This window comes from Myotis myotis, unplaced genomic scaffold, assembly GCF_014108235.1.
Source record: "Myotis myotis isolate mMyoMyo1 unplaced genomic scaffold, mMyoMyo1.p scaffold_m19_p_3, whole genome shotgun sequence".
NCBI lineage: Eukaryota > Metazoa > Chordata > Mammalia > Chiroptera > Vespertilionidae > Myotis > Myotis myotis.
Genome location: NW_023416335.1, coordinates 25562169 through 25587569, shown reverse-complemented (window position 1 = coordinate 25587569; position 25401 = coordinate 25562169). Strand labels below are relative to the sequence as shown.

Sequence of the window (25401 nt, the reverse complement as noted above, 5' to 3'; positions counted from 1 at the left end):
TTGTACCAGCTTTATCAGCTAATACAGACTAAACTTGTCTCACAAATCGACCAGAAAGGCAATGGTTAAAACACAATAGAATGACTCTTTCTCCCTTAAAACATCCAGGATGGGGTTCTGGTTCAGAAGGGCTCATCACCCAGGGACTCAGGCTTTTGGTGGCTCTGCTTGTCGTTAGTACTAGTGTGACTGCCATCTCGATTCCAGCCCAAAGGAAGGAGGAGGGGCCTGGGTACGTGTGTGAAGGAGGTCCTAGGACCCCAACTGAAGTGGAAAATACCAGTTACACCTTCACTGTATTGGAGATACCTTACTCACATGGGCGCACCGGGCTGGCTGCCTGTGCCTGAGCACACATGCCAGCTACTGCGAAAAAAGGGGTGAAATTGAGGTAGCCGTAAGGTGTATTACATAGCATAAGTACCTAAAGTACACTCTGTGCTCCATGCTGCTTCTTGGTACCAACCTTTTGCTGACAATATGCAATTTCTGATCTATCCCGAAATTTAGCCATGAGTCCTCAGGCACAAGGCACAATGTCATGGTAATATGGGGTGTGGGTGGCTATATTGGGCTCTATAGTCCCATCTTGGACTTGACCCAGACTTTGCACTCAAGCCAGGGACTGGGTGACAGGGGCCTGTGTACCTGACCTGGTTTTAAGAGGCACCTGGTGCCAGATGCCAGCTTAGTCACAATGCCAGAGAGGTTGGCACGTGGCTGGTAGGAATAACATCAGGGAATCCAGACAGTGGATCTGGGAGCCCTACTAGCAGGAATTGCCTCTTGGGAAAGCCATCTAGATTAGCAGAAACCCAGATACCGGGATGGGTAACAGGGTCAGGAGAAAGGGAGGGAGGAATGTGATAAGGCAGGGAAAGTGGGCAGGATGCCCAGGCACCAGACTGGTATTCCAGGCATGCCTCCAGTCTTAGATAGGGAGCAAGGCATATGCAGTTAAATGGCAGAGACTAAGCATTTCCCTCGTCTGACCTAAAGCAGGGCATGGGTAGAGCAGGGATTAAGAGAAAGAAGAGAGTTTAGATTAAAAAGTAATGTTGAGCCAGGCCAGCGTGGCTCAGTGGTTGAGCATCAACCTATGAACCAGGAGGTCACGGTTTGATTCCCAGTCAGGGCGCGGGTTGTGGGTTTGATCCCCAGTGTGGGGCGTGCAGGAGGCAGCCGATCAATGATTCTCATCATTGGTGTTTCTATCTCTCTTTTCCTCTCTGAAATCAATAAAAAAATATATACTAGTGGCCTGGTACATGAATTCATGCACATTGAAAGGAAATTAATTAGAAGAAATATTTTAATATTGCTATTCACCTTTTCTCTATAATAGAAGTGTCAACCAAATTCATGATCAACAATGACAGATCAAAATACACGCGTGTGACTGGCACCATCAAGAGCTTTATATGTATCATGCATGTGCCAGTCAACTTAGCCTTTTATTTATATAGATAGATAGATAGATATAGATATAGATATATAGAATAAGCTTGCTTAATTAGACCTGCTTTCTGATTTAGCTAAACTTTTCCCAGCCCACTGAAGCACCCCAACTTCTCTTTCAGGTAATTGTCAGCAACACAGCAGTAAATATCAATACAAAGCAGATTATTATTGTAGATCACGCAGGGAGAACAAAGGGTGAAATATTTAACTGCAGCAGTGTTTGAATATATTCTGCACAGTGACAAAACCTGAAGTCATTTTCAAGGTCCACCATTTCTTACTTCTTTTCAGTCAGGTCAAGTTTCTAAGCTTTCTAAATCTCCATTTTCTGGCTAATGCAAAGAAAATAGGATTCCACCAAGTCTCCTATCTACCTACTCCAGGACTTCTGTGAGGATCAAATGAGATGAGGCATGGGAAAATGCTTCACAGACATTTGGTTACAGTGTAAAATGTTTCCACCTAGTTATAAAGCAAGTCAGGTTCCTGGGCTAAAGAAACTCCAAGGAGGCTAGGTGCTAGGGAGAGAAAGCTGGGCATTGCTACATGTTGTCATTACCTGGATGGAAACTTAGTATATTAGTCTTTTATATATATATATATATATATATATATATATATATATATATATATATAAATATTTTTAAAAAGCAGTAATGTTGACATCTAGAAGTCATCCCAGGGACCCCAGTGCCCACTGGGAGCAAGCCACACAAACCTGCTTGTCATGAGCAAACCACCAACTCCTGGCTCTGGGTAACAACTGATTGCTAAGCCCCACTGAGCTGGGGGCTGAAGCTGCACATCCCCACTGCCTCCGTCCGAATTGGCTCAGGAACTCAGGTGTTGGTGGGACTCTGGTGGGTCCAGCTGTGAGGGTGGGGGTGGCATTAGGGCACCCTAATGGGAAGGAGGGAAACATTAACAGATTCTTTTCTGAAACTGCATTGCAGCTCTAAACGGTATAAAAATATGTTTCATTTAATTTTTAGTCACCTTCCAGTTCCTCAAGAAATATTCAACAAATGTTGGCAGATTCTATCAATCGTATGAAGGCATATGGATTTCACCAGGTAAAGGAATTTACGTTCCATCTTCAGGGGGCTAAATGCATTGCCATTTCACTAATGTTTCACAAATTGCTATATTAGTCGCATGCAGGAATGAATTTAAGCAGAGGAGGTGAACTCTGTCTTTAAAAGCGTGTGAGCCTCGCTATTCATCTTTGCTGCTTTATCTGGAGTTGAAGGTGTCTTGAGTGTCATGGAAAGAACAGATGCCAAGACAGCCGCTAGACTCCTGACGAAGGTCTAACACGAGGTGGTAGCCTGGGCTGCTGCAAACACTGTGGGAAGACTGACTTCAGCGAGAGATAAACGAGGCACAGACTTGGCAGAAATAGTGACTTCAGACTAAGTTCCTTATGTGTTCATTGTTTCTATGAGCCTGTCCCTTTACGGCGACCAGCCTCTTGTACCATCTGTGTCCACTGTGCCAGAGGCCCTCCGGGCACTCAGAGCTCTCTCCTTCTGGCCAGACGTGATCCTACAGGCCGGGCCCACTGCCTCATTGTGCTAGACTGGAACTGCATCATCCACTGCTCACAATCAATGAGCATAGGCTGGTGCTTGCAAACTGTGGTAGGATTTGACCCGCAGAGAGTCTGGAAAAGCAGGGTCAGATATGAGGCTGTACAGAGAAGGTTCCGAGTGACCACAGGCCTGAGATGGGGGCTGTGGTGGAGGCAGGCCCCTGGGCTGTGTTCCAGTGGACAGTGAGATCGATTCCCTGATTTCTCGGTAGGGACATACATGAAGTTGGATAATTCGCACAAACGAGACTTCAAGAAATCATGGTGAAGTTTTGGAGCTATGGTCCTCTAGGTATAATACGTACCTCTTTCCAAAACAGCAGCAATAGAGTATTATTCAGTAATGCTGCCTGAGGTACATTAAATCATTTTAAATGAGCACAGGTGAGAAAGACAAAGGAGCTGTGTCCATTCTCCATCATTTGTTGAGTTTCCCCCAAATGCTAGGCACTGTTAAGGGCATTGGAGACACAGTGAGCAAAACAGATAAAAGCCCTGCCTCGGGAAGCTTGTATTCCAGTAGGGGGATACAGACAATAAACATTTCTACGAAGTCAGCTGGTCATCAGTGGTGTGGAGGAAAACAAGGCAGGATAAGGGAGCAGAGGAATGCTGGGAAGGTGGGAATTGGTTTCTTAGACACATGGCCAGAGAAGGCCACTCTGAGAAGGGGATGTTGGAGTAGAGACCTGAAGAAATGAAGGGAGGGAGTTACGTGGATGGATGGGGGGAAAGTATGTTCCCAGCAGAGGGAACAGCAAGTATGAAGGCACAGAGGCTCACTTGACATGGTCAAGGAATGGCAGAGAGCTCAGTAAGTGAGAAGAGAGATAAGGGCTGAGAATCACAGAGACCCCTCATATAAGGAATTTTGTGTATGGGTAATATTTCAAGCCCTGATGATAGATGAGATCATCTGGAAAGTGAGTTTAGATGGAAAAGAGAAGTGGTCTGAGGCTGGAGGCCCATCGGTGTTTAGACTGCGCCTGAGGTTTCCTGTCTCTAAAATAAGGATGGTGGACTGGATCAGTGGTGCCCAAACACTTTTAGGTCTGAGACAGCCAGGCTCTCACAGTGCTCACATCTTCTCACGAGAATGCCCAGGACGTGTGCCATTTCATTCCTTCTCTCACTTAAGAAATTACATCAGAATTCAAGAGAATGACTGAGCAGGTCACGTACCAAGCTTCTCTGTAGAACAAAGGTAATAAAACAGAGCCTCCCTACTGCAGGGGTCCGGAGAGGGTCTTATGAGGAACTGGCCCGCAGGCCAGGACGAGAGGCCTTCTGAAGGAGATGCCTTAGTAGCTGGATCTGCCCCCTGTCTGTCTCCACACCTCGGCCAGGAACCTGGCCCAGCGTCCAGCCTCAGCATGGCTGCCTCTGCACTCCCCACCTTCACCCTGACTCCCCAGGCCTGGCTCACAGCCCCCGTCCTGTGCCTTCACCCTGACTCCCCCAGGCCTGGCTCACAGCCCCCGTCCTGGGCCTTCACCCTGACTCCCCCAGGCCTGGCTCACAGCCCCCGTCCTGGGCCTTCACCCTGACTCCTCAGGCCTGCCTCACAGCCCTCATCCTGGGCCTTCACCCTGACTCCCCAGGCCTGGCTCACAGCCCCCGTCCTGTGCCTTCACCCTGACTCCCCCAGGCCTGGCTCATAGCCCCCATCCTGTGCCTTCACCCTGACTCCCCAGGCCTGGCTCACAGCCCCCATCCGGGGCCTTCACCCTGACTCCCCCAGGCCTGGCTCACAGCCCCAATCCTGGGCCTTCACCCTGACTCCCCCAGGCCTGGCTCACAGCCCCCGTCCTGTGCCTTCACCCTGACTCCCCCAGGCCTGGCTCACAGCCCCCATCCTGGGCCTTCACCCTGACTCCCCCAGGCCTGGCTCACAGCCCCCGTCCTGTGCCTTCACCCTGACTCCCCCAGGCCTGCCTCACAGCCCCCATCCTGTGCCTTCACCCTGACTCCCCCAGGCCTGGCTCACAGCCCCCATCCTGGGCCTTCACCCTGACTCCCCCAGGCCTGGCTCACAGCCCCCATCCTGGGCCTTCACCCTGACTCCCCCAGGCCTGGCTCACAGCCCCCGTCCTGGGCCTTTACCCTGACTCCCCCAGGCCTGCCTCACAGCCCCCGTCCTGGGCCTTCACCCTGACTCCCCCAGGCCTGGCTCACAGCCCCCATCCGGGGCCTACATGCTCCCAATAAAATACTTCTAAAGAGGAAATGAGAGCTGTCTAAATAGAGGAAGTAAAGATCAACCTGTAAAGATTTGCTAAAAGTTTTCTGAAGGAATTCTTAGAGACACTCCGGACAAGTTGTTAAGTTTTCTGGCTGCTGTGAGTGAGTACAGTGGTCAAGGCCAGGTCTCATCTGCCGTCACTCTGAGAAACTCGTTAATTTTGTCTCCTTCCCACGGTGCCCATACACAATTACACTGTAGACTGAAAAGGAGTATGACTTTCTAAGTATAGCATGCTCAAACACTGTAGTATCATCTGCATTATTAACTTAATATTACCCTTAGGTAGACTCATTTGGTAAATTTCTTGCTTCTTCTAAGCAATAATATTTATGATGTCATAGTCTAATGTTATAACTACATTTTTTCTAGTAATTTTAAATGATTTATTTATTTTTAAAATATATTTTTATTGATTTCAGACAGGAAGGAAGAGGGAGAGAAAGAAACAATAATGAGCGAGAATCATTGATGGACTGCCTCCTGCATGCCCCCTACTGGGGATTGAACCCACAACCCGGTCATGAACCCTTGACAGGAATCAAACCTGGGACCCTTCAGTTCCAGGCTGATGCTCTATCCACTGAGCAAAACTGGCTAGGGCTAATTTTAAATAATTCAAAAATATACATGTGGAGCCCTAGCCAGTTTGACTCAGTGGATAGAGCGTCGGCCTGGGGACTGAAGGGCCCCAGGTTCGATTCTGGTTAAGGGCACATGCCCAGGTTGTGGGCTCGATCCCCAGTAAGGGGCGTGCAGGAGGCAGCCAATCAATGATTATCTCTCATCATTGATGTTTCTCTCTCTTTCTCTCTCTCTCTCTCTCTCTCTCTCTCTCTCTCTCTCTCTCTCTCTCTTTCTCTCAGTCTCTCTCTCCTCCTTCCTCTCTGAAATCAATAAAAATATATTAAAAAATAAATAAAATTTTTAAAAATAAAAGCAAAGCTCCACTTTTTAAAAATTTTACTTTTCAATTACAGTTTACATTCAATATTATATTGGTTTAGTTTGAGGTGAACAGCATAAGAGTTAGACAATCATAGACTTTACAAAGTGTTCCCCTGATATTTCAAGTACCTACTTGGCACCACAGATAGTAATTACAATATTATTCACTATAAAGCTCCACTTTATGTTTCAGGGTATGTTTTCTTTTTTCTTTTTAAGCTTAGACATTGCTAGCAGCACTGTATTTGTGTTGCAGGCTTGTAAACAGCTTCAGTAAGGGGATCTCAAAGTTATGCCGTCATTTTAAATACCAAAAGCTGTTCTCTGGCTTTTATAATATTGGTAAATCAGGGAACTTAGCTCAAGGCAGGAAAAGAGTATAAGAAAAAAATGAAAACAGTAAATAAACAAAAGTTTAGTTATATTTGAGGTGAAGTACAATTTATGAATTATCAACTTTTACATCAACTGTGATTTATGACTTCTCACAATAATTAAAAACAGGTTTCACAACATCAAGGTTTCGGTTTTAATTCCAGTGAAATAATTTCATAGCAAGAAAGCCTTTACCTTTCTATAGGAAAACACAGAGGAAAAACACCGCTGTCATTTTTGCGATGGAGAATGAAACAACCTCCCCTTCCCTCTCAGTTCGTGTCCTTCCTTAGCGAACCATGGCTTTCCTTTAGTGCGCCAAGTTGTAAATCCAGTTTTCTTAGGAGTCCTCAGAGGCTGGATCCAAATGAACACAGTACAGTTAGGCCTCAGTGATTTGATGTGCTAGTCTCTCTTTAGTTAAAAACTAATTCCCTTGAATGTTCCTAATGCTACAGACCTGTACACTTAAAAGTGGTTAAGATGGTAAACTTTATCTTACATATATTTTACCACAAAAAAACCCGAATTCCTTTTTAAGGGAAGACTTGTGTTTCTTTCCTATATTTTCCATGTTTCTTATTTTATATTTCCCATTCTCAAAGAGGATGTTTTTTTAAAAATATCTGACTCATTTTTTTAGAACAAAAAAACATCCCCTTTGAGTCACCTAAACCATGTGCAAGCAGCATGTTTTCAGACACAAGGTTCGAGGGCCCGTGGAGAACAGCTGAGACGGCTGTAGGAAGGTGCCATTATTCCGTGGAGCCATCAGCAATCGTAATGTTTAACCTGCGGCCATAAAATGCTATTTGCACTCTACTTCAGGGGACTCCATTTAAAGCAGATAAGTGCTATGTCTCAGAAAAAGGAATATTTATGGAATTCTTACTATCCGTTACACACTGAGTTAGGCACTTTTAAAAAAATTATTTACCCCTCACTAAAACCCTAGGAAATATTCTGAATTTGCTAATTTGTCTCTGGGGAAACCAGCCTGAGAGAGGTTTGGTACCCAGCAGTGGAGATGTGCAATCAGATGGCAGGAGCCGGCTCCAGGTGCGGCGGGCACCTGCTCTCCCCGCAGTGCTCCATGGCCTCCTGGGGCCAGGGGCATTAGACAGGAGTCAGGGGCCTAGAGGCCTCCTCTTAGAGGGAAACTGCCACACTTACTCACTAGTGCTTGTTTCTGGTTTTTTTTAATCAGAAGAAAGAATCCACGAAGAAAACACAAGATGAAGAAATAAAACAAGTAGATGAAGAAAGAACCAAGCAGATTTATAAGAGCTGGAAGGAAGATTCGGAGTGGCAGGCATCTTGTGAGTACCCAGAGGCCTCTCAAAGCCGATTGGTTCACGAAATGAAATGACCAATCTGCAAAGCACTGAAAGAGGTCACTGAGAGACGTTTTAAAATTATTACTGAAAGGCTTACGAGCCATTGTCGAATGGCAAAAAGGTGCTCGATTCATCTTTGGGCCATCAAAATGATGACCTGTCTACCTGATAGGATGCTGTGTAGCTATGAAAAGAAAATAAACAGGTTTCCAAAAAGCATTTTATGACCTTGGAATATGTTTATATATTTTTAGCTTGGAGAAGAAAAAAGCATTATAGAATAGTATGCAAGATACCTCTATTTTCAGATGTCTAAGTATCTAAAGGAAAAGAACTGGAAGGCTCTTTAACGTGTTAACATTTGAGAGGTGGGCTCCAAGATTACTTACTTGAATTCTTCTTGTTGTTATTCTGTGATTTTCTAAATTTTCCACAGTGAATACATCTTAACTTTGTAATCAGAAGTGCACAGGAGAAACAGGCTGGATGTCTTAGCATCCTTCCCAAGCCTATGACTGACCCTGACACCTTTTTGAATTAGCACGGCCAGAGGTAACCCCCCCACACCCCCACACCCTCACCCCCCGGGAAGAAGTCAGAGCAGGTGAGGGCAGAGCAGAGGTGCGGAGGATGCCTGGCGAATTCAGGTTTGAAATGGGACTAGGGTTTCCACTGGACTCACACAGAAGCCTGAACTGCCAGAGCGGCCCTGTGGCAGCTGGAGGAAGAGGGTGGCAGTGTTTGCAAGAGGCTGAGAATCCTGAATCGATCTTCAGTTCCATTACAAGGAACACCCTTCAAAGGACAATTTTCGTGAAATGAAAACATTTGCAAGAGCCAATCACTTGTGTGTGGTGAAATCCTAGCCTAATGGAACATCTTGGGCATCTCTTTGAAGTCAAACATAACAGGATTTGACTACTGATGCCTGAAATGTAAATATACTCAAGAAAAATTATTGTTATATCCTGCATTACAGTCCTGTAATACTATGTTGCTAAACAAAAGCAAAGTAAAACAATAAACCCTCTATTTACAGAGCAATAGGGAGAGGCAGCCTTGGGGTGCTTTTATGTGTACCAACCCACTTTATGATGGTCTGTGGTCAGAATCACTTTACTTTATGGGCTGACAGGCTCAGCTCACTGTGGGCTCCGCCTGTGGCTGGTGGTGAACCGCCCTGCCCGACCACCCTCAGCACAGCCTGAGCCACTGACGACTTCCTGACAGCTTGATTTTTGCTCAGGACTCAGAGCACGTGTGACATCCCGAACTCTTATTTGTGTGAAGGGTTTATCGCCTCTTATTATTCAAAGACCCTCTGCCAACTGGAATTCTCACTCGGGCTGTGACTCATCACAGGCTTGCCACCTGCAGGAAATTCTCCAACCAAGGGTTCCACATTTCTGTCTTGTCCCTTCCTCCTCCTCTTCCTTCTCTTTCTCTCTCTCAGAAAGTCCCCGAACTCCCACATAAAGAGGAATTCTGCACTGAGCACCAGGCAGTGGTGAATGCGCAAGCCCCGACTGTCTGGATAATAGGCGGTGGTCATGATTGCTCATTGTTATCCGCAGACGCCAGAATCTGCTCTCCAGCTGTGATGCTGATTCTTCCAACCTTCTCTGGGGGTTGGCGAGGGGCTTTCTCAGACCTTTTGTCTTTCTAGTGCGAAAATCCAAAGCAGCTGATGAGAAGAGACGCTCCTTGGCTAAGCAGGCACGGGAAGACTACAAGAGGTTATCCCAGAACGGAAGGAGCAGTGAGGGACTGCAGAGCCCCTCCAGTGTCCCTCTGAAACCAAAGAGACCCCCCCTTCCACCCAAGCCAAAATTCCTGAACCCAGCGGAATACCCTCCCAAGCCTTTCAGGTGAGAGGCCACGCCGATGGCTTTAAGGATAAGGGTGGAAATGAGCTGAGTAACCCAGTTCAGCCTCTCCTCTCCTCTAAGCCTGTCTTCCTGAGATGCCTGGTCTGGCACTCCTCCCCTTCTTATCTCTAAAACATCCACAGTTGTCATAACTAACATACCCAGTAACTTGGTGAAGATGCACCTCGAATTCGCTAACTTCCTGTGCCACCAGCCATCCCCACCTGGTGGCAGCGAGTGAGCCAGTGAAGGGACAGGAGGAGACAACTACAGTTCCATCGATTGCCAATATCGCTCTTAGTAGCAAAAGAACATCAGAGTAGGGACCTAAGGGCTTGCTAACTTGCATGTTGTCGGTAGAGCCATTTTCATTGCTCAGGATCAAGGTTTGGTGGTAATTCTCACTCTGGAGTACGTAGGTAGCCTCACATGTTAAGAATTTGGATGAACTCTTTGATACCCAACTTTAAAAAAAATATATATTTCTTTATTGATTTCAGAGAGGAAGGGAGAAGGAGAGAGAGATAGAAACATCAATAATGAGAGAGAATCATTGATCGGCCGCCTCCTGCACACCCCCTACTGGGGTTCGAGCCTGCAACCCAGGCATGTGCCCTTGGCCGGAATTGAACCTGGGACCCTTCAGTCTGCAGGCTGATGCTCTATCCACTGATCCAAGCCGACTAGGGCTTGGATGAACTCTTCGAATGAACTCTTTGATTGCTGACGATGGTACTTTTGCCTCCTGGGTGAGGCAAAACAATTCCTAAAGAAAAAGTGCCATCAAAATCACAGCAGAAACCAATTATAAAATTATTTTCTCCTGGTTACTGATACATGTTTGTTTTATATTCTAATATATAGAAAGATGGCATGCAAAATAACCAGGAGAAACCAAATATTGACTGAATGAAACAGGACTTTCTATAAAGCCTTGCCTTCGGAAATAAAAACTGAAAATGCTCCTCAGTTGTGAGGGTGGAAAAATAAAAAAACAAAGTTTCCCTTCGCTTGGAGTCAGTAGTTTTCGGCAAGGTTTTTCCCTGGTAAGGTGTGACCTCAGGGGTAACATGAGGTGGACCTTTTCCTATATAATTATTTCTGCTCACTCAATGGGGAAGGGCCATTTTGGGACTAAATGACCATCTTCTACAAAGTGACAGTTTGGGGAACGACTTTTTTCTTATGGGCAACAAAGCCAGGAAGGTAATCAGGAAGCAGGTCTCCCGGCAGTTTTGTGACCAAGTTACACAGACGTGAGCTCCTGCGGGGCCCGGGCCAGCACCTGAGCTGGTCTGGGAGCATTGGCCACGGACCCCGGCGGGAGGCGAGTACCCGCCTCTGTTCTCCAGGCTTTACCCAGGCGGGAGAAATACCTGTGCCCTCGCCCGCAATATTTTTAGAGCACAGTGTGTGTGATTGACAGCCACGAAGGTGGCCTTTACTGAGGGGCAATTCTTGTCTTAAGCTGTGCTCATTTAGCTCATTCTTTCCAACTTAAGACACTTGTATGAAACGCTTCCTGTACGGCAGCCAGACTGGATGGTTTTAGGGCTGGCACTTTAAACAGTGGTGACGGAGGTCACCTAGGAGCCAGCCCAGGAAATCATCACGGAGGTCGGCTATCCTTGGAGTTTTCCCTTGATCTTCAAAGATTCCTCAAGGAAAATAAAACTAATTTGAAAGCTAGTAAGAAAATTTATGTATTTTCAAGTGACACAGTGTCTGCTTCCAGGAAAGTCAAATATTATAGGCTCTTCTAAATGTTCTGTATGTATATAGATGCATATGTATATGCATGTATGTCCATCTGATATATATGTCACATATAACTCATGGTAGCATATGTTACCATAAAAGTATAAAGAGCCATAACGTTAATTTACCATGAAAGGACATTCCAGTAGTTCGTCCAAACTAGTTGTTGTTGTTTTTACATGGAAATCTGTTCAAATAGTGGGCTGTTGTGTGGCACTTGGAATATGTGGATTACATTGCAATGGTACTTTTGTAATGGAACTTCGGTTCTGCTATTACCCAATTGATTTCCAAAGGCTTCGACTTTCTCTTCCCAATCTCAAAACACTCTTCTCCCTTTAACTTTGTATTTCTCAGGCTGTCTTTTAACAGAACTAAAACTCTTCCAAGTGTGTTTGAGGAGAAACCAAGTAGGGGAGGTGAGTGGATAGAGAAAGAAGAGAAAATCGAATAATGAAAATGTTAGGAAAGAAGCTTGTTTTATTGCATTTGCTTTATTGTGTTTGCAAGAGCATGCTCTCTAGGAAAACAGTGCTGGGCTGCATTTTACTTTTTAATGTTTATTTTCTCAAGTTTTAATCAGGAGTTAATGGAGCTTCTAATTCATACTAAAAATAAATTAAAATCCATGTGTTAACACAGCAGTAGTGCATACCCAAGACTAGCCCTGTGGAGCTAGAAGGACACGAGACAGACTTATTTTCTGTTCTTGAGGAGTTTGGCACGGTGTGCAGGTGTCCAACCTCCCATTAGCTCAGCCCATGTGATTATATCTTTAAATGTCTATAATTCTCCTGTCTCTCTCTTTCTCCCCCCACCCCAAGCAAAAGTTAACAGTTGTTCATTGGAAAATAATACAATTAATTAATAAATAAGAATATAAGAATATACTCTCTTTTGCATACTTACAACTGTAAACCTACTTTTGTCCCGCTCTGTATATACGTTTTTGAAGGCATTATTTTTAAAGTAGATAAGTCTAACTTGATAAATGGTTCTATAAATAACAGAAATCAGGCAGTGACAAGGACAGCACCCAGCGCTGCCCAGGAGGACATCATCCGATGGTTTAAGGAGGAGCAGCTGCCCCTGCGAGCTGGCTACGAGAAGACCTCCGACACCATAGCCCCCTGGTTCCACGGTGAGTGCGGAAGGCCCTTCGGCGGCACCTCCTCTGAGGGTGGATAGAAGTGCTGACCCGCCGGCAAGGCAAGAAGAGTACAGGCTTCCTTTTGTTTGGGCTGCCCAAGAAGTCTTTGAAGTTATCTTCTCAAGGCAGTTTTTTCAAAAGTTTCTCAGTGAGCGACATTCTCATGGCTATTTAGAAAAAGCAGGAAAGCAGTGGTGGTCGCTGCACGCACCGTAGGTTAATTCATCACCACAGATAAAACTCCTCCAGGTGGGTGGAGAGAGCAGTGCCAGGGCTCTTGACTGTAATTCCCATCAAAGGGCACCGCCTTCCGTCCACGGAGGGAGTCTGAGCTGGTCCTTGGGCATGGTGGGCAGGACATGGGTGGGGCACCAAGAAAGTCAGCGGTCCAATAACTAGTTGAGTGACCTTGAGCAAACTGTCTTCCTTCTCCACAGCAAATCAGCTTATCTGAGCCTCATTTTCCTCTTCTGTTACATGAAGGAATTGTGATCTTTAACTTAAAAATTCTGTGCTTTTGATCTTTGTTTCCAGTCATACGTAGTGAAGGTTGCACAGTGGGTTCGTTGGAACCTGAGCAGATATTGGCTAATAAACTATTTCTTTATTTGACCCAAGAAACTTGATTAATTCAAGTCCCTGTCTACACAGCTCACATTTCACTGACCTCTCAGTTTCTTGGACTTCAAAGAAAGGAAGTGTTGTTTTTGTTTCTTTTTGTTGTTGTTTCTGTTGGTTGTGTTTTGTTGTTGTTGTTGTTGTTGTTTGCCTCGTTTGGCCTCATAAGTCTGTGGTTAAACTGGACCAAGTGGCTCTATCTACAATAAAAATACTTTAAACAAAAACAAAGTGCTCTCACAGAGCAGGTTTGTCCTGAAGGCAATCTTGGTTGGAATGATGTTAATGCCTCTCTCTTTTAAGTAGCATCATCTCACACATAAATATGTCTACAAACTAAGCTCCCAAATATATAACAGGCAAACTCTTCCAAAAAAAACACAATTGTTTGTGGTAGGCTTTCTGCTGAAGTGCTGCTTTTGCAGTTAGAACATTACAGCAGAGCTGGCTGTAACCTGGAAAACACTTGTTCTTGGCGATTCAGGCTTTCGGAAGTGTCCCTTCCCAAATGAGCTCCCCTCCCTCCCAGGACCAGGTCGTAAACCTCCTTCCTTCCCATTTTTCTTAAAGAAATTGGGAGAAAGATAGCATCAAAAGATAGATAAAACACGGGTCAGTTACCTATTTGTCCTGGCTATCACCACTTGTCTCAAATTGCATTTTTTAATTTTCCTTTTTAAGATAAGAACTGAGGAAATCAGCCACTATGTAGTTTCTATGTCACTGGGAAGAAGATGCCCTTATCCCCAACGATAAGGGTGGTGGTTTAACAGCAGGGAGTGAGAAAATGAAAATGTCGGTTGATGTTATGAAAAATCCTGGTACTTTAACAGGCAGCTCTATTTAAAACTATTTGCTAAAACCTGGGACACAGTTGGACTAAAAATCCAGCTAGAACTTTGGTTTAAAAATAAGACTCTTGAGTTTTACACATGAAAACTTATTAGTTGCACAATATCATCTCATCTGCGAATAATGACAGTATTACTTCTTCTTTTCCAATTTGGATACCTTTTATTTCTTCTACTTGTCTGATTGCTATGGCTGGCACTTCCAATACTATGTCAAATAGGAGTGGTGAAAGTGGGCATCCCTGTCTTGTTCCTCTTCTTAGGGGATATGGTTTTAGCTTTGGCCCATTGAGTATGATGTTAAGATACCTAGGAATAAACTTAACTAAGGAGGTAAAAGACCTGTACTCAGAAAACTACAAGACATTGAAAAAAGAGATAGAGGTAGATATAAACAGATGGAAGAACATACCATGTTCATGGATTGGTAGAATCAACATCCTTAAAATGTCCATACTACCCAAAGCAATCTACAGATTCGATGCAATCCCTATTAAAATATCAATGGCATATTTCACAGACCTAGAATTCTCCAAAAATGTATATGGAATGAAAAAAACACACACCAAATATCCAGGTAAATCTTGAGAAAAAAGAAAAAGGCAGAGGGATCACAATACCAGATATCAAACCATATTACAATGCCACTGTTCTCTAAATGGCCTTGTACTGGCACAAGAACAGATATGTAGACTAATGGAACAGAACAGAGAACCCAGAAATTGACCCAAGCCATTATGCTCAATTAATATTTGACAAAGGAGGCAAGAGCATGCAATAGAGTCAAGATAGTCTCTTCAATAAATGGCATTGGGAAAATTGGACAGATACATGCAAAAAAATGAAACTAGACCACCAACTTACACTATACACAAAAGTAAACTCAAATGGATAGAAGACTTAAATGTAAGACAGGAAACCATAAAAATCTTAGAAGAACCCATAGGCAGCAAAATATCAGACATAACTCAAAGCAGTATGTTTACCAAGACATCTCCTAGAACAATGGAAACTAAGGATAAAAACTTATTAGTTGCTTTGTTATTGACTTATTTTCATTCATACAAATATTTATCATGGCATAAGCAAAATAAATAAAATATACAATAAAATATGTGTAAGTATAATAAATACAAAACCATGTAGTCACTATAAGTCATTGTCTTCAGTTTCAGGAAGACAAATTTCACATATTTCTGTGATAAAGATGGATCATGGCTTATCTTTTTGAAGTATGATTATTTATAAGGAACCCTGTTTGGAAATATTGGAATAGAAACTCTCCTTTATTGGCTTACCATCTTCCTTTCATTGTCATAAGTTACCCTTCCCAAGTTATTGCTTCAGTCACCTAACTTTTCACCCCATAGAAGTTCATGCTTTCACCCTTTTCTCTTAAGTAGCTTTAGGTAAGGGTAGGCATGGGTCAGAGAGGACAAGGGAAATGAGGATACTGGGTCACTGGCTTGTGGGGCTGAGTGGAAGGGGGCTTGCTGTCAAATGAGAGAAGGGACATAGGAGTCTGAGGAAACGTAGGGAAGGGGAGAAGAGGGAAGATAATGAGCTCATTTGGGATAAAATGAGTTTGAAATGTCTTTGGGACAGACGTGAAAATATCCATTTGGCAGATTAATGGATCAGTGCTAGAGATAACAGATTGGAGTGGACAGCACATAACTAAAAGCACGAGGGATGAGATGTTTCCAGCAGTTGAGTTGAGAATAATGATAGAAGACCCAGGACAAAATCCCAAGGAGCCCTAACATCCAGTGCAGTGGAAGAGAAGAGCAGAGAGCACAGATCTCTGTCTCACTTCTCCTTTGCTACTTGGGGGTCATAATGAAGCAAAATGGTGTACGGCTTGGCAATATCCTGCCATGGGTGCATACTCTGTGCTGTGATGCCAGTTTTGTAGTTGGTGAAATGGGCATTGCCTCTGAACTCCTAGATGTAGGATCTTGATGAAAAATCCCATGATCAAGCGAGATCCTGGAATATGCAAAGACTCCCCCCATCTACGTCTCCCTCAGCAAAAACTAAAGTTTTTTTTTTTTACAGACCATTGATCCCACGTTTCACTGGACTTCTGGTCCCACTGGTGATGTGGCACGTGGGGCAGAACACATGGGAAAGATTCTCAAGTTCTTTTTCGTATTTTGTTAGTTTTCCTTACAGCAGTTTCTAACTCTCACGTGGATCAGTTGGGTGTTGGGACCCAGATGGAATAATGCAGAAACCTGCTGGCCATCTCTTGGCTGCTTCAGGGAGTGTGTTGGAGACCAGGGACCTAATTCCAGGTCAGATGCACTCATTCCTTCCCTGGACACTTTTTCCACCTGCCTCAGGGGAAGGTCCTCCCTGCAGATTCATAGCCCAGCTCACTACAATGTGCAAGCACAGGATCCTGAAGAACACATGGAAGCCCCAGCAGTTTGGGCAGAAGGCCTTGTGAAGGAATTTTGTAGCTGGTATTTTTCTGATTTTTAAAAAAATATATTCTACAAATTAATGTTAGTTAATTTGGACATCTTGTACTCATAGTCATTTAGGAGGACTGCTGGGAATACTGCGGTGTATCTTGCCCAGATCCTTCAAAGGCAAAGAGTTCTGAACTTTATCATGTGAATAACAAGGATTATCTATGTCAGTCCCTCATCTGGCCTCTTATATCAGCCTCCTAACCAGTCTCCATCTTTCTTCTGCGGCCCCCCAATCCTCCACGTAGTCAAACTTCAATTACAGTGAAACCCAAGCTCCTCCTTATGGACCACAAGAGCCTACCTGTTCTGCCCCCGACAACTATTTCAGACTCATCTCAAATTGCTTCTCCTACCTTGCTCACTGCTCTGCACCATATGTGTCACTTCTGAGGCTGACACACCACACTTGTCCCTTCCTAAGGGCCTTTGTAGTTGCTCTTCTCAGGGCCACTTCTTAAGAAACTGGCTCATATGACTGTGGAGGCTCACTGGGTCCCAAATCTGCTGGATAGGCAAGCAGGCTGGAGACTCGGGGAAGACTGGCAGCTTGAGGCCAAAGGCTGACCACTGGCAGATTTCCTTCTTGCTCATTCATCTCCTAGTCTGTGATTTGTCTTTTAACTTTTGGGCACATTTTGAAGCATCGAAGTTTTATACTTCAGTGAGGTTGAGTTTAGCTGTTTTTCCTTTATGGCTTTTACTTGTGGCATAATACACAATCCACCTGTAATTTATTTTGTATATGATATTTGGTGTAGAATCCTAATTTATTCCTTTGCATAGAAAGTGGCCAGTTGTCCCAACATCATTCATTAAATAGCCCTTCTTTTCTCCACTGAGTTACAATGCGATCTCTGTTGTATGCCAAGATACTGTATGTGGGGATTACTAATAAGTCTCTATGTCCTGCTTCTCTGAAATTGTCTTAATGACCCCTTTATTTACTCACACGGCTTTTAGTGAAATATGTCAAGTTTTCAAACCTTTGTTGAAATTTTGAGTGGAATTACATTGAATGTGTACATTAATTTAAAGAGATAATTGCCATCTTATGTTATGTATTCTTTTCATCCAAGAACATGGTAAATCTCTCCTTATATTTATTTAAAATTGTTAAGTAAATTCCCCATGCAGAACAAGTATCTTTTACAAAAAAGCAAGCTAGATTTAGTGCTGTGTATTTGTAATTATTTCTATTTTGAATGGGATTTTTAAAACCACATAATTGGTAGTTGTAGGTGTAAGGAAATTATGTTTTTATATATTTAGCTTGAATCCAGTAATACTTAGTGATTCTAATTGTCTGCCAGAGATTTTGTTGGAGCTATAATTTTTTTGAGATCCTAATGTGTGCCAAGCATTATATTGAACGCTTTTAAAGGAGGTAATTTTTTTAGAATATATTTTTATTGATTTCAAAGAGGAAGGGAGAGGACAGAGAGATGAAACATCATTGATGAGAATCATTGTTTGCCTGCCTCCTGCATGCTCCCTACTGGGGATCAAGCCTACAACCTGGGCATGTGCCTTGACCAGGAATCAAGCCACACAGGCTGGGCTAAAGGAGATAATTTTTATTCCCATTTTATAGAGTAAGAAGATATTGAGTTCTTCTCCAGGCTTCTACCACTAGTTGTGGCAAAGTCAATAGTCAGGTCCAGATCTATTTAACTTCAAAGCCACAGCATGTCCGAGTTATTTCAGGTCTCTCGGGTCTATTTAACCTTTTCTGTGCAAAAAGTAATTCTCCTGGGCCTGTTATGGAGCCCACCTTCACTCCCAAGGGCTTTAGAGCTGTGCTGTTCAATATGGTAGCCATTAGCCCTATGTAGCTCTTTACATCAAAATGAATTAAAATTAAATAAAATGAAAAGTTAAGTCCCTTAGTCACACTGGCCACATTTCAGGGGCTCCATGGCCACACGTGGCTAGTGGCTACCCATGGACAGCACAGACACGATTCCATCATCACAGAAAATCCTGTTGGGTAGTACTGTCCTAGAGAGTACCTGGGCCTCATGCAGAGAGGAGTGGGCATTTCTCTCTGCTCCCTCTCAACCCTCCCTGTTACGACCAGGCTTCCAGGAGTGTTAGCTCCTGCCCCAGGCTCTTGAAAGCCAGGAGCTGTCAGTAAGCTCCCCATGGAGACACCTGCTTTCTTCTGGACGCTGCAGTTCTGCCACACCCCGCCTGGATTCAGCTCTAAATAGACTGCTGCTGGGAGAGCTGGGTCATTTCAAAAACTGGTGAAGCAAAAGAAAGCTTTTTAAATTGCCCCCTTTTCACCAGCACAGAAATCCTCCTGTGACCTCCGTTAGGTTCTGGTTTTGTAAGATGCGAGGAGAGAGCTGGTCAGGGGGAGGTGGCCTGCAGGTCTCGGCCTCGATGGCTGGAGGGAGACCGCTGCGTCTGGACTCTCAGTCGTACCCAGGCAAATCATGGGATGAAAAATACTGAGGAGATTGCTCGAGTCCCTGGTGATTAATATCTGACACTGGATTTTGGCTTTGCCTTCAAGAGCTCCCTTTGTGGGCACACAGAGCTCACTGCTTGGCAGTAACCACAGCCCGGCCTCCCTGGGTGCACCCAATGCCCCGATGGAATTATGACAAACTGGCTATCAGCTTTTATCATCCGATGCACCAAGAGGCTGTGCTTTTCAGGAATAAGAATCCTGCTTAAAGCGAAGAGGACGAAGCCTTGTTTCAATAGCACTTCCCTTCTGGACCTGCCATCAGTTCCCCTGTGTGCAAGGAGTCTCGGTTATGACCTGTCCTTTGCCAGAGAATCGTTGTATTGTGTTCTGGTGTCTCTGGAGATTAGATGGTGCCAAGATCTGTGCATAATGGGCAATAATTACAGATGCAGGGACTTCGGGCAGTTTGATTTACAGCTACTGTATGACCTGAGTTTAGGAGCAGTTTGACCTTAACCCAGGTTTAGGAATCCGAATCCATCTGTAGAACATCATGTTATAAAGTATAACATCTGCGCCATCTGTTGAAGCCGCTTGGGATTTCAGAGTGAGTCAGGAAGTCGGGGAAGGGAGAGAAATCTTTTTCCAGAATGCTGCTTCTCCTTCACTCCGATTTATCAGCTCTGAGGGGAGTTTTCAGTGTCAGTGACAGATCCCTGGTTTCAGAGGCAGTCAAGTCCAGAGTCGTCATGTGCGATCCCTGGGCTGGCTGGTTACCTCTTGCCTTGTTTCAGCTTATCGTCGTCATCTGTAATTTATCAGCGAGACTGGGTGTGTTCAGGAAGGTAAAACTGGCCAACAGAAGCAGCAGCCCATATCTGTGGGAGCTTAGACAGGTATCATTTGAGCACCCAACGTGGACAGTGCAGGAGCTGACCCAAGAGGCTCACTCAGTATCTGTAGTACCTACAGTTTCCAGTGGCTCGGTCTTAGCAGGGAAAGGGTGGAGAGGTGATCAGACGTGATGGGGACCAGGCACAGGCATCACCAGCCCTGCCGGGCATGAGTGCAGTGGGGCTGGGGGCCCTGGAAGGGAGGCCTTGAATCTTCTGTTCCAGGGACATTTCCTACCTGGGGGTGGGGTGGGAGGGGGGAGGGGTGCTGCCAGGCTTTTTACCACCCCCAGTTCTTACCCCAGCATCTCACTGGGGTTGAATCTCATGAACACATTATAAGGTACAGGCTGGGTGTTGGGAGTGGTGCATGGCAGAAGAGAAGGCACAAGAAAGGCTGGCTGGTTGGTGTTGGCTGGGTGAGCTTCACACCGCAAATACTAATAATCATCCAACAGGCAATTTCTTAAATCCTCCCTTTATTAAAGGTCTACTTACAAAAAAAATAATAGAAATGTTTTTATTTTATGTTTTTCTCTGGATAATTAGGATTCAAGTCTCAATTAACTTTACCAACAAGACTAAAGGGCTGTGATAATCCACTTCCTTTTCACCAGGAGGTGTGCTTTTATTTTCCTAATGATGAGATGCTGAGTATCAGTGTGGAATGGGAGAAGGCAAGAGCATAAGTCTGCTAAAAAACAGAACACGAGGAGAATGCTGCCCTTTCCTCCACCTCACCATCTCCCCAAGATGTGTTTGTGCACTTTCTATATACTTTAACATTGATTCAACTGAAGAATTACAATAGGAATAAAAGGAAATCTTGAATATGAGTCAAACCTCATGAGTTTGAGCCTTTGGGAAAAGTCTGGTTTGAGTTAGTGTGAATTCATGAGGCATCTAAAGTATAGATATATGAAAAAAATATGAAGATATATATGCAGCTATTTACATATGAAGATAAATACACAAGCACACATACAAATGGGTAGTCCCTGTGTGTGTATGTGTGTGTATTCATATATATGAAGAGTTTCATTCCTTTGAGTATATATGAAGACAGATATGTGTGTGCGTTTGTGTGTGTATGCCCTTATTCCTTCATGCCAATGAGCATCATTTAGGAGTAGCTACAGCAGAGGGCTTTGTAGACCTGCATCCGTCCTGGATCCGTCACTAACTTGCTGACTTCTAGACCAGGGTTTCTCAGCTTCAGTACTATTGACATGTTGAGTTGGCTGATTATTTGTGCTGTGAAGCTCTCCTGGGCACCGTACGATGTTTAGCGGTATGCCTCACCTCTATGTACTGGATGCCAAGACAGCCCCACACCCCTCCCTGCCCATGACCACCACAAATGTCTCTCAACAAGTTCCAGGCACTGCCCTGGTTGGGAACCATTGTTCTAGACCAAATGGGATTGTTCCTAGGACATACAATATCCATCAGTAGACTGAGGAGAGCACTTCCAAGGCCCCTTCCAGATCTCACACTCCCAGGGTGACTGTCAAGGATCTGGCCAGATCCAGAAGCCATCTGACCCCCATGTTGCTATAACTGGGTATATAAGTGGAAATTTGTTCTTCTGAAGGTTAAACGCTCTCCTTTATACTATCCATTTGCTTATGTAACCTACCCTGCCCAGTTCCCAAAGACCAGAAGATGAATGACTCTTCTTAGATGCCGAAAACAGACTTAAAGTCATACTTATGTTCACTGAACTTGAGCCACACAGCTGTGTGTAACAGAGGAGAGGTTTGGAAATGATTTGGCTGAAACACCTGCTTTTCTCACCCACAGGAATTCTCACACTAACGAGAGCAAATGAACTACTGAGCACATGCGTGCCGGGCAGCTTCCTGATCCGAGTCAGTGAAAGGATCAAGGGCTATGCCCTGTCCTACCTGTCTGAGGACGGCTGCAAACACTTCCTCATTGATGCCTCCACCGACTCCTACAGCTTCCTGGGCGCGGACCAGCTGCAGCACGCCACCCTGGCAGAGCTGGTGGAGTATCACAGGGTGAGACGATGCACAGACTTGACCTGCTCTGTGAATTCCTGTCCTGCAGCAGCTCGAGCTCTGGAAGGCAATTATGAGAAAAATGATTGAGACAAGTAATGGGGGATTAGTCTTTGATAATTCCTCCCCATCATCAGGATTCTTAATTGCATTTCCTTTATCACTGAGCCTAGTTCCTCCTCAAATACTCAGGGAGACCCCACCGGGCAGAGAATATAGGAGACGCTAAAATCTCTATGCCTACACTGACCACATCTGAGAACACTCTCCAGTTAGAACTCGGTGCAGGTTTGCACATGAGAAAAATCTGTTTTGAAATTGTAGACTATAAAGCTTTGTGTAAATCAAGGGTAGGCAGGAAGTTCTGTGTTCTCAAGAGGTAGGAGTGGCACGGCATCATTATTTACTCTCTTAACCTGCCCAGCCTGACCTGTGCCTTCTGATTCACAGGAGGAACCCATAACCTCCCTGGGGCAGGAGCGCCTCCTGTACCCCTGCGGTCAGCGGGACCAGCCTCCCGACTACCTGGAGCTCTTTGAGTGACAGCCCCCACGTGTCATCCTGCAGCCCCCGGCTGGGCTTTCCTGTGGACAGACACGGCTGAAATGGACGTCTGTGCGTGAAGCCAAAATGACCCTGCCGCAGAGCCAGTACTGACCAGCCAACAGTACCCTTGGGGTCCTACAGAAATCCCTCTTCTGCACGAACGCCGGAGTTTGATGTTAGAGGAGATCACCTCTGCACCGTATGCACTCCGAACGTGAAGGGAGATCCCCCATTTCAGCAACTGCCTAACATGAAGGATACACCCTCCATGATGTATATAAGACAAAGTGAACAAAGAAGAAATTGGAGCCTTTTAGGAATGAAAGTGTTCTTTAAAAACCAGTAGCTCATGGGAACTCTTTCATGATCTCCACACTCTCCTTTTGCATCATCTCAAAAAGCCTCAGGGCCTGTTTATATGAAGTGACATGCTGGCTTTATTGACAGCTGAGATGACTCTCCAAACACACTTCACTTATTGTGCACATTGGAGCCAGGATGTAAGAGACATAGGAAAACAAAGTCGGGCATGTAAGTTGAATATGTTTAAAGTATAGGGTGAGGGGCTTAACAGGGACAAAAACACCGTGGACTAGGAGAGCGAGCTGGTGTCTGTGAGTGTCCTCATCCCAGAGAGCCAGGACACGGTGCCCGTCTACCTTGGCTCTACCCAGAGTGCACCAGCGATGGAGTCTGTGCACACGTGAGGTCCTACGTGTTAGTGGTGACTGACATGAACACAATAGTGAGCTGTGTGAATGCTACTTCTTGTGGGTTGAACTGTGTCCCCCAAAAGATATTTTGAAGTCCTAGCCCCTCCATATCTGTGAATGTGACCTTATGTGGACATGGGGTCTTTGCAGAGGTAAGCCAGTTGAGGTCATCCTGGACTAGGATGGGCCCCATAATCAATGCCAGGCATCTTTATAAAGAGAGAGGGATCTGGGAACAGAGGCATGCAGAGAGAAGGCCCCGAGATGACAGCAGAGACGGGAGTGATGCAGTTACAACCCAGGGATGCCAAGGACCACTGGCAACCACCAGGAGCTAGGAGAGCAGCATGGACAGGCCTTAGAAGGGGACGTCGCCCCGCCGACACCTTGATTTCAGACTTCTATCCTCCAGAACTATGACAGAACAAATTTCTGTTGTCTTAAGCCACTGAGTTTATGGTAGTTTTTATGGCACCCCTAGAAAACCAATACAGACATTTATGTAATTACGGAACCGGATGTGCATTATGTACCATACAAATGGGAGATGTACAACTGCAGACAGGCACCCCGCCCTCCTCCTAATGAAGGGAAAACAGGAGATGAGAAGAACCTCCCATTGGCTCTGCTTAGCTCAGGACGAAGAATTGCTCAGTCAGGAATCTTCTGCCCCACTGCACCCCACCCCACCCCCAGCCTCCATCAGGGGGGAGGCCTGACCGAGGAGGCTCGGAGTCACCGAGATCATTCTCTGGGTAGATGGAGATCTACTCAGACTTCAGGCCCGGCTCCCCGCATCAGCGTTGTTTTAAAGGAAGCAGACGGTGGTGGCCATTTGTTCCTGAGGTGGTTGGTTGTATAAAGCGCTCGCTGGCAGTGTAAAATGCAACCCGTAAAGAGGGCTCCCTCTTCCGAACGTGAAGGGAGATCCCCCATTTCAGCAACTGCCTAACATGAAGGATACACCCTCCATGATGTATATAAGACAAAGTGAACAAAGAAGAAATTGGAGCCTTTTAGGAATGAAGGTGTTCTTTAAAAACCAGTAGCTCATGGTTCACATCTCCACCCATGCACACTCGCACATATATATGTGCCTGTCTGTGCATATATATGTGCGAGTGTGCATGGGTGGAGATGTGTACTTTAATGAGGAAGTGTTTAAACACAGAGAGTTGCTATGTGTTTCACATCTCCACCCATGCACACTCGCACATATATATGTGCCTGTCTATGCATATATATGTGCGAGTGTGCATGGGTGGAGATGTGTACTTTAATGAGGAAGTGTTTAAACACAGAGAGTTGCTATGTGTTTCTTGAAATGCTGCATGTGTTTTCTATTGTCTGAGAGACAACTGTCAATTAGTGTCAAGAGCGTCTCTCCGCTTCCTCTCTGTGACTCAGCGACCATGACGTGAGAGAATTGCAGAGATGATGCCGGGCTGGAAGCCAGGAACGTCTGTTCCCGCCTCTTCCCACCATGAGCTCTGTGGTCGGGATAGGTCCCCTTACCTCTCTGAACCTCACCTTTCACTTCTAATGAAATAAAACAAGGGATTTTAACTAGATGATCTTTATGATGTTCATTCAGCTCTGAGATCTTTAGGTTCTTGAATGAATAGAAACGTACCCTACAGTCACTAATAATTATGAAGACATATAAGATTCCAGCATCACCCTCTGCCTAGAATCCTTTTGGAGGAAATAAGTACAGTCATGTCCAGATATAACTACACCAAGTGACTTCTTACTGGGGGAAGACTTAGAACACGGGAAATGACTGGGTGAAACTACCGTTACAAGGAGAAGCAGATTGGAGTTCTGCACTATTTTACCCTGTTGGTTACTGACTCTCAAAGGAATAAGCTGTCCAGTGTTTGATGATATGGTGGTGAGGACTAGCACCTGAAATTCTTAGGGAAAGAGAAGGGTTTACAGAATTCAGAAACTGATTACAACTAAATGGGTTGAGGAGGCCTGAATGCTCATCCCAGCTCAGCTGGTAAGACCCAGCCTCCCTGTGTCTGACCCTAGTTATGGCCTAAGGTGACGCCGTCCAAACCCTGGCCCTGGTCCCCTCCATCTGTTGACTCAAGAAGCCCAGCACTTCTCTAAAATCAGTAAAAA

General features: G+C 44.9%; 1 protein-coding gene across 7 annotated transcripts in view; it reads left to right on the top strand.

The window, feature by feature from the left end:
* The window catches only part of SH2D4A (SH2 domain containing 4A), a 50253-nt gene extending 25411 nt beyond the window's left edge, over positions 1 to 24842 (top strand). For 5 of the 7 annotated variants that reach the window (XM_036300309.1, XM_036300308.1, XM_036300310.1 and 2 more), the window contains exons 5-10: positions 2454 to 2534; positions 7825 to 7936; positions 9621 to 9822; positions 12591 to 12721; positions 21792 to 22012; positions 22463 to 24842. In XM_036300309.1, the coding sequence (XP_036156202.1) occupies positions 2454 to 2534; positions 7825 to 7936; positions 9621 to 9822; positions 12591 to 12721; positions 21792 to 22012; positions 22463 to 22555 (840 nt within the window). In that variant the 3' untranslated portion in view covers positions 22556 to 24842. Of the gene's footprint in view, positions 1 to 2453; positions 2535 to 7824; positions 7937 to 9620; positions 9823 to 12590; positions 12722 to 20537; positions 20609 to 21791; positions 22013 to 22462 lie in introns of those variants that run through there. The other 2 variants (XM_036300315.1, XM_036300314.1) reach the window with 2 other exon arrangements.
* Positions 24843 to 25401: the final 559 nt, after the last annotated feature.